The sequence below is a fragment of the Rhipicephalus microplus genome, chromosome 1 (genome assembly GCF_043290135.1).
Source record: "Rhipicephalus microplus isolate Deutch F79 chromosome 1, USDA_Rmic, whole genome shotgun sequence".
NCBI lineage: Eukaryota > Metazoa > Arthropoda > Arachnida > Ixodida > Ixodidae > Rhipicephalus > Rhipicephalus microplus.
The window spans coordinates 280,797,277-280,806,951 of NC_134700.1; the positions used below are offsets into that span (position 1 = coordinate 280,797,277).

The 9,675-nt window shown below is 40.1% G+C and overlaps 1 protein-coding gene across 2 annotated transcripts in view; it reads left to right on the forward strand.

Annotated features, from left to right (window-relative positions):
• LOC142817950 (major facilitator superfamily domain-containing protein 12-like) overlaps positions 1 to 8,552 on the forward strand; it is a 51,966-nt gene extending 43,414 nt beyond the window's left edge. For both annotated transcript variants that reach the window (XM_075896021.1, XM_075896016.1), the window contains 3 exons: positions 2,872 to 2,966; positions 5,204 to 5,352; positions 6,059 to 8,552. In XM_075896021.1, the coding sequence (XP_075752136.1) occupies positions 2,872 to 2,966; positions 5,204 to 5,352; positions 6,059 to 6,183 (369 nt within the window). In that variant the 3' untranslated portion in view covers positions 6,184 to 8,552. The remainder of the gene's footprint in view (positions 1 to 2,871; positions 2,967 to 5,203; positions 5,353 to 6,058) is intronic.
• The last annotated feature ends 1,123 nt before the right edge of the window (positions 8,553 to 9,675 follow it).

Sequence of the window (9,675 nt, forward strand, 5' to 3'; positions counted from 1 at the left end):
AGAATAAAAGTCAAATTGGAAATAAAAGCGCCGCCCCTAAAACTGCAGCTCCCCAGCCATTCATCTGTACGAGAGAGCCGTGCTAGGTGGTTTTTGTTGCAACTATAAGTATTTCTTCGCTGCTAACACAAATGCTAGGTGCAATAATAAACAAAAGTTCAACGTCCCTGCTTGAAACATTACACCGTTTGAAGGAGAGTGTTGTCGAAATCTTTGTAGAAATTGCACAAAAAGCCAATGTGTTTTGATGAAAATCAGAGGCACCGTGTATCTTTATTAAGAAAGCACTGATCTAAACTGCGTGAATGGTTCTTCGTGTCACAGATATGGAGAAACAGGATTTTATGCAAATTTCCTTGGGGTGGGAGAGGCACTTTTGCAAGTGGAGCTTACATTTATTCTTGCATTCTAAACGACTATAGTCACCTCTGAAAAGAGTGTGCTAAGAGCAGTTTACTTCACTATGTCACGGAAAATGGGGGCTCAGGTCTCATAATAGAGACACTAATTATAAACGAGCCCCAGCACGCACAGCTAAGACTTCATCTTCACTCGTAGGATGGCAGGTACAGCCATTAATTGGGCAAATATGCAGTGCAGGGAAGCGTGCTTGTGGCTTGTGAAAAGCGTCTATTGCGTAATCTTAGTTTACTTGTTTCATAGTTTTAAGCTACGCCGATGCCTAGTGAAGTCGGGTAAAATTAATGTAATGGTGCTTCTTTTTGTCTCTGTTTAAGAAGCTTCTTGTGCTAAAAAAAAAAAAGGAATTCAATGATGTCTCCTGTAGGTTCTGGTGTGATGTGGTCTTCTCTGGTCGTTGGGCATAGCTTTGGCAGTAGTACAGTGGAATACAGACATATGAAACCTGGCTATACTGAAATATTTTTTATAGTGAACAGTTCTAGAATCTCCTTGTAAATTGTTACTTCACACAGCTTTATACTGACAATGGGAGACAAACCAAATGTGAAGCTTGTCAAGATGAGATAACAATAAGCCACATCTTAATTTGCTCAGAATTGAAACACCGAAAAAAATCATTTTACTGAACTTTAAGATGAGCATATTTCTATTCGCTTAGAATTTATTATACGTTGAGAACTTTTGCATACACGTATGTTTTCAAGCTTTTTAAGGGCAGCAGGATTTTTACAGAAACTTTGAAGTCTCACTTTTTAGTTGGCTAGCTAAACATTGTTACTTACTTCATCCACTTTCTCATCTTTTAAAATAGGGATGAGATTTCGTTCAATCAGTAGACACCACCTGCTCAGGCAAGGAGTCATCGATGTGGCTCATTTTTTTATCACACAGTTTATACGTCGTGTTTAGAACATGATAGACCTAGTTTCTTATGTGCCAATAAACCAAACAAACTATCCAACCAACCTTGTAAATCTCATGCAAATGCTGTGTATATGTCGATGAGTTGCAAGTAATATGTGTGTGTGTGCATGTACAATGGGTGTATCAAACTACTGTTCACTTCCACATTCAATATGCAGAATGCCGCACGCTGCCCTTGTGAGAACTTTTATTAGAATGAGATCACCTCTCGCATTACATAAAATGGCACTGCTTGACAGGGGCTGTGGAACAGGATGCTAAATTGGAAGGGTTGTGTAGGCCATGTAGGAAGATTGTCTGTGTGTGTGTACCTGTGTTTGTGCCTGTGTGTGTCAAAAATAAGAGTAGCTTGCACATCGGGGATTTTATTGCTCTCTATAATAATGGAATCATTTTAATAAGCGCCACTGTCTTGCAGTTGTGTGATGTACTGAAGCAATAGAGCAGAGTCAATTAACCTGTTTGCAGTGAAGCACGCTGCCTCCAGCCATTGATTTGTGAATAGAGGTCTGTTGCACTGCTTCGAGAGTACTAAAGGATGCCTGGCTTGACGTGCATCCCTCAAGAAAGTGTGCTGATGAAGGACATCATTACCTTTTGTGTTTCAATACAGCTCTTTAGTGACAAATTAACGCATTAGTTTTTTGCAATCTCAAGATATTGTCAGAGACATGCAGAGCTTTCAGATAACCTTAAGGTGAAAATGTTTTTATGTTTTTTTTTTATTATCTTTACAACGAAGCTCTTTTGTGGTTCGCATCAGGCTTGCTTCTCTAGACGTGCCATCAAATATGGATGGAAGTGTCACCTTGGGGTTCCTATAACAGTTCACCGTGACATCATTCACTCTGACAGCATTTGCTTGGGTGTGGTTCACCCACTTTTTTTTCTCCTTTATTTTTAAGAAAGACAGACTACCTAGTACTCTAAGTGATCTATAAACTGAGCGTAGCAAGTTGCAAGAGCGTCCACTATGCCACAGCATCCCAAATACAAGGAAATACTCCGAAATTTCTTCCGTCCCACTGATATAGCAGTGCAGAGTTTGTAGCCCAAAACTAAAAGAAATTTGAATTTCACTTTTAGTCCTATTAAAATGAGTAAACCGTTTTTACAGTGTTAGCAAAAATAGGGGAAAAAATAGAGTTTCAGCGCAGTTTCTCGTCTGTCTTCTCTGAGGTTCTTTTTTTTTTGTAATGGGCTACACATAAACTGAACTTGGGGACAGTTTCTAGTTAGAAAAAATGACATCAGTGACAAGTGTGCTCCTCATATTTTGTATATTCTTACGGGAATTCAGAAGTGTATTTCAAGGAAATAAATGCTGAAATGCTGTGAAATATGTCGCACATCACCCACGAAATCCGAACTAAGGCACGAATTATTTCCCATGGGATAGTGCTTAAGCGCACAGGGTGCGAAACTGCGGGGTGTGAGTCGACTACGCACGTGCCATCCATGTTAATATTTTAAGGTTGCTATAAATGTCAAGGTCTTACTTTGTTGCCTTTTTTTGTTTTGCAGACAAGTGGTGCATTTGTCTTTGGAGCAATGAGCTTTATGGACAAGATGGCCAATGGTATTGCTGTGATCATTATTCAGGATGCACATAAATGCACGTAAGTACAGTAAAATTTCCATTTCAACCAACGTGAGTTAAATGAACTATTCACTTGTACGAAATTCTTTTGAATCTCTCACCAAAGTTCTGTTGGACCCAACGCTAACGCATTTCAGTTCCATTGCCTTCCATTGCCTCTCACATCACATTGACAACATCCATTGCCTCTCACATGACATTGATCATAAATTGCTTGAAAGACTGGGTACACACAGCACTTTGGTTTTTAAGGACTACATCACCTGTGACTCTTACGTTAAGACATTCACCTCTCTGTCTATAGAAGAGGTAACGGGATTCCCACCAGGAGCGTAGAAAAAACAAAAACATTGGGCGTATACCTCTCATTCCACTTTGTTCAAACTCAGCCTTCTTTGACTTGTGTCACGCACTTCGTCCTGACAAGGTCGATGATGGTGGTTTTGGGACATTAAATCCAACTATTATTCGACATTTAATAGAAATTAATGATTAACAATGTCTTCTCCCTCCAATCAAGCATCCAGTGGCACCACGAGAGGCCGTTGCTCCAAACACCTGCTGTACCTGTCGTGCTTGCTGTATATTATTGCACTTACTTTACTTTTTACTTTCACACACGCAAGGAAGGGGGGGAGGGGTGCATGTTTTTGATTTGTATGTGTATGAAGTCCACACAAGCTATAATATTGATCACATCACACAGAAAAAAGCTGACGTTTGTAACACCCTCAAAGAAATTTCTGGTTACGCCCCTGCATCCTACTTCAAAAATAAGAAGAGGAGGAAGAAGAAGTAACCCTGTAAAGGAAGCACAAAGTATTTCATCTAAGCAAGCACTGATGTACCAAAAAAAAAAAAAAAAAGAAGCCCTTCACTGCCCTAGAGACTGTTGTGCCAGAGAAGGTTCACGAGAGCTTCGGCACAGTGACACTATCCGTCACCACTGCAGTCTGAAGGACACAAATGCGCCAAAAAAGTACCGCTCTCCTCAAAACATGCTGGATTGGTAGAAATTAACATTCCGATAAGCAGCATTGCATATAAAATTTTCAGATCCCTTTTCAACAACTAATGTTTTCTTTATTTCCTGATAACAAGTTGCAACATACCTGTTTCATTCCAGCAAACTCTCACTTTAGCATGCTTTTTCCTTGGGTCTCCTGAAGTTCATTCAAGCGAAGTTTCACCATACCATTACACGTGTTTACTAGTCCGTTGAAAGCCGCTAAGGTTCTCATCGCTGCGTTTGCTTCATGTAACCTTGCCACTGTTACACCATTCTAACACCATTCTTACATCACCGACATCATTCATTCATTGTGCCTCAATAATTGACATCTATCATTACCTACCACAGGACAGAAGGTCTGTGCCAGTTGTGCCCAATTAACCTTGTGAATTTATTAATTATCATACCTCATAGCTTTCTGCCGTTTCCTAAATTGCTTTTCTTTGCTTGCTCCCATTTCATAAATACAACAGGCTGGCAGTTGGTTATCTGGCCAATCACTATTTTTCTTAATCTTGATGGGAATATCGGTTATGTCTGTTTTTAAAAAAAAATTTTGGGGTGCTGTTGTTTTATCATATAACATCTAGCCAACAACAGTTCATTTCAAAGCTTGTTGTGCTGTGCTTACCTTCAGTCTTCCGACCATGTCCGAACACCAGTCTTCCGAACACTTGGGTACGGGCGTGTCTCATTGATTTTACCCTTAAGGGACCACCTGAATTGGTTGAATAATCTGCCAGGCTGAATTTGGTAAGGGGCAGCAAGAATAACCCACACTGCTAACTGATTTTGCAGTGTTTTCCCCAGCTGCATATGATGTAGTAAGCTATTGCGAGGTACCGTTTACACATTAAGATCTTCTAGGAGCAGATCATTCAATTGTAAACATAAGCTCATCACATTTGCTGTACCTGAAGCATCATGAAGCCGGATACTGCTATTGTAACCATTACTGCGCTTACCATTAAAGACAGGCGCTCGTAAAATGACCAGCCAAGTTTGAGTTATCTGGCAAAAGCTGATTTCAAGATCGAATGAAGGATGATCCCATAGATATGTATCTGGCATCAATGCAGACCAGCTGTTTAGGTTGAAGTTACTGAAAAAACAAATTACCAGAATCTTGTTGTGCTAGCAGAATGCATATCTTACTCCTATATCTACACATTGGCTTACATTTGGGCAAACATTGTTCCTCAGTTGCCTGATGTGCGATACTGTGCTTTCTTTTCTCATTCTAGTGCGTGCATAGGTGTACGAGACAACTACTACCAGAAAATAATGGTGTATGTGTGCGGTGGAGCTGCTGTTGGGGGAATACTCTTTGCTCTTTCACTCTTTGCCATCAACCATGACAGCTCACTAAATACCAGGAATGGTAGCAACGGAGGTAAGAGAGGCACTGTCATTTCATATGTTCAGACTTTGACAATGAACAGTTCATCAAAATGCCGCTGAGTTTTTTTGTTTACGATAAGAAGCCAGCCTCTTCGTAATATAAGCGAGCTAAAAAAGGCGCTATTGTATGGTTGTACAAGGTTACGGGCCTCGAAGGGGCTTTGAACAGAAGTGAATGCACATGTACTCTATTTTTAAATAGTACAACTGTTTAAAAATGCTTTGTTAAAACAGAAGTTTTACTGCATAAAGATAGTTACATGCTAATGGCAATTTTGAGATTACAGATAAAAGGCCATTCTAGCTGATTATTGTATTGGTCATGATGTTACTTCTGCAAAACCAGTTTACAATACTCCTCTACTGCATCGCTACGTCACTTTACGATACACAGCTGCTTTACGATGGAGCTCCTTTATTCAGTCATTATTAGCACTAGCCAGGGATATGCAAAGTAAAATGGCTAGAGATTTTTGTTCTTTTCTTTAAGATGCATTGGTAGTAGTGAATATCAATGCCTGACCATAGCAAAGTGGTGTAGCTTGTGTACACAGCTTGCATTACATGGTGTGCACAAAAATGTCTCATGGGTCTCAATGTAACAGCGATGAGTTGTGTGAGTACTGTTGTAGCATGCTGCAAAAAGATCTCTTGTGCAGCTGAAACTTGCATTCTCTTTTTTTTTTTTTTTGTTCCAGTGTCAACGAATACCAGGCCTGGGGATATTGTTGACGTTCGGTCCTCTAGTCCAGCCGAATATGAAGAGAGCATTGGAAATTACTTGCCAACGTCACCACTCCTAGGATCAGCGTCAAGTGCATAGATCCGTCGAGTGTGTGGTTCGCATGGTGCGCGTGGGAGATTTGTTCGTTCAAGGACGCACTTGTGTGTGAGACATTCCTAGAGACATTTTACTCGTCGTCTTCCATCACTGCGTTTCGGTGACGTCTGTTGTGCCCAGAGGGTTGCGAACCCCAGGTGGGATGGGGAAGAGCCAGAAAACAAGATTTGACAGGGTTACTCGCACATTCAGCTTGTTGGTCCGGACATTATGCAAAGCATGAAACGGCCTGCATTGCTTTTTCTCCAGCTTTTCTTTTTCTAAGCTAGTTTTGATTTATGCCAACACATCTTCAAGCATTTGCATTCACGTAGTCATGTACACATTACGTGCATCACTTTGCTGTGCACGTAAACTTTTGTTTCTTAGCATTCGGAAAAAGAAAGGTGCATTTAGAAGTGTTAATGTCTGCCACATGTTATTTCTTTAGAACATTTGGTATGTCCTTCTACTTCTACAACACATATTTTCATGGAGAACTGCAGAACGTTTAATGTCTCTTTTTCACAGCCTACCTTCCAAGTAACAGGCATATCTCAGTGCTTGTGCACTGTCATTAAGTGGGTATGCATAGTACTATAAGTATTTTTATTGAATCTTCATTTATTATTATTGTTAGAGACAACGGTAATAATCTCTACCTGTTGCCATGTTTTATAGCTTTAGTACATTGTTATTACCTGCCCATTTTAGTAGAAATGCTTTTATGATAACTATTATACACATTTTATTAATTTTCAAATGGGCAGTTCTGGTATTTGTGATCAAGATGACTTGTGGTTTGGGTGACACATTTTCACTTTTCTGGCCACCTCTACACTCTCTTGCCAACAATTACCAGTGAATGATTACCAACGATTGCATGAATGCTGTTTGCCACTGTCACTATTTTTTTTCTTTTTTGCAATCATTCTGTTTAAGCAGCACTTGGAATCCACTTCAGCTCTCTAGGTATTCTTGGCAGTTTTTAAAAAATTTGCACCGAAGTGTATAGGCCAACAATTCTGCATACCAGTGGTGTTGATTGAAAGCCATGTAGCCGTTTTAAAGAAGGCCATGTTTAACATGAGACTTCTGTCATATGGTTCCTGTTTAGATTGGCAACCAGGTGCTTATTGTCTTAAAAAAAAAACACGTATATTTATGAAATTATATGCTTTGCAGAAGTTTTTAAAAAAAACACATCGACAAGCTGTCAGCGTTGTGAAACACACTTGCTCCGAAAATCTCGTGTTCCAGAAATCTGCTAAAAGCCTTGAAATTTGTCTAAATGTTTCTTAATCTGGTGTAGAACAAGTTAATATTTACCAATTTAGAAAGAAAGTGCACTGTCAAGGTCTTATTTTTTTTCTCGCAAAGTTCGACCAAGAAGCTTTGAGACCCACTGGAATTGGGGCAGTGGTGCATGTTCCACGACTATCACCTCCAAATTTGTATAACACACCATTGCTGTTTGTTGGCCGCCGTGGTTCACAAAAACATATTTGAGGACACTGCCAGCACTTGCAATTGTCAGCCGAAACTGGCTTCATGGGTCAGTCTTATTTTAATTATATAATTGATAATTTTTTACTGTAATTCAAATGGTAAACCGTTCACACAAAATAAGAACTTGCAAGACGTATCATTGGGTTTTGTATTTATTGTTTTTTAAAGTTTGACGGGGTTTGCATGCTCTATATTTAAAGATTGTGTAATCTATCGGCAATATGGAGGTTAACCTTTCCTGCCCAAGTGGAAGTCATAAGAGGCTTTGTCTTGTTCTTTCTTGGAAGTGCATGTGAAAACTGTGGAGCGTGTGCTTATCTTACGCATGGAAAACTCTTCAAGCAGGCCTTGATTTATGAACTTGCAAGCCTTTCTCCTTTGGTTAATTATGACTATCTTTATGAGTCGGTCAAGCTTTATTGCTGTGTTTGTGGAATTAGGGTGCATGACAAGAAACTAGTTTCTACATTCACTGCTAATGAGATTATTGTGACTGTTGTTTCACAGTGATACAAAAGTATGAAAAGTACAAAGATTGACTAATATTGTCCCAGACATTGTGTGTTACATACATCTTGCATCATTTTTAATTGCAGCATTGCTCTGAAGTTGAAGTGAGGGGCCTCTTTTTCCTGCTAAATTCTCTCACTTGCTTTGTTTGTTTTTTTTAGGCATTCCGATATTTCCTGGTTTATTTACTCCCTTAGCATGCAATTGTTTTGGGTCGAAAGTGTTTTTGCTGTTTATAGTTGAATATGTGATGTGTATATTTATAGAATGCACTTATATAAATATGTTGATATGTATACATATACAGATTATTTACTCGAATTTCGGAATAATAAACATAGGTACTTCGTGAATTTCGTTGCTCATATGCAACCATCCAGTGATGGTTTTCACCAAGCTTTGGTACGACACTTACATTATTGCTTCGGAAGAGCTTCAATATGCATTTCTCATGTTCCTGTGCTGCCTTCTGCCATTGTGGCAAAGGGTGGGGAGAGGGGGGAAATTTGCGTTGTGATACGGGACTAAAGGAATCGCCAGAATGAAAATCTCGGAGATTGATATGCGAACAGAGACCATTGACCTCCACTGTAAAAACCAGAGACCATACCAAAACTTTTTGCGACTTTTTCACTAGGGGAAGGACACATGTGCCGTAGCCCCGTGAAAAAAGGCAGATTTCGCAGACTTCCAGAAACTTTGTAATTTTGGTTCGTCTACTCATAGCTTCCGTTTAGTTTTGAGTGTACTTCTCAGTTTTAGCTGAAAGGTGAAGCAATCATAGTCGCGCAACCATAAGCGCCCCCTCCCCTGTTCGCTCGCGAGATAAGCGCGCATGCAGACGGCCCCGGCCATAAAGGCGATGTTCGCTCTGCAGAAAGAGATGGCTAGCGCATTCTTCATCATCGTCATCATCATCAGCCTGACTATGTCCACTGCAGGACAAAAGCCTCTCCCATGTTCCGCCAGTTAACTTGGTCCTATGCTTGCTGCTGCCAATTTATACTCGTAAACTTCTTAATCTCATCTGCCCACCTAACCTTCTGTCTCCCCCTAACCCGCTAATATATAGCCAACCACTATACATAGCCTTCACTGATTAGGAGAAGGCGTTTGATGTTTCAGTAGAAATGTTTCAGTAGTTTCTACGTTTCAGTAGAAACATCAGCAGTCGTGCATGCACTGTGGAATTAGGGCGTCGATGAAGTATATATACACATCCTGAAAGAAATCTACAGGGGATCAACTGCTATCATAGTGCTTCATAAAGAAAGCAAAAGAATACCAATCAAGAAGGGTTTAAGGCAGGGAGATACAATGTCCCCAATGCTATTTACCGCGTGCTTACAGGAGGTTTTCAGAATCCTAGAATGGGAACAGTTCGGGATAAGAGTTAATAGAGAGTACCTTAGTAACCTGCGCTTCGCCGATGACATTGCATTGCTGAGTAACTCGGGGGACGAATTGCAACTCATG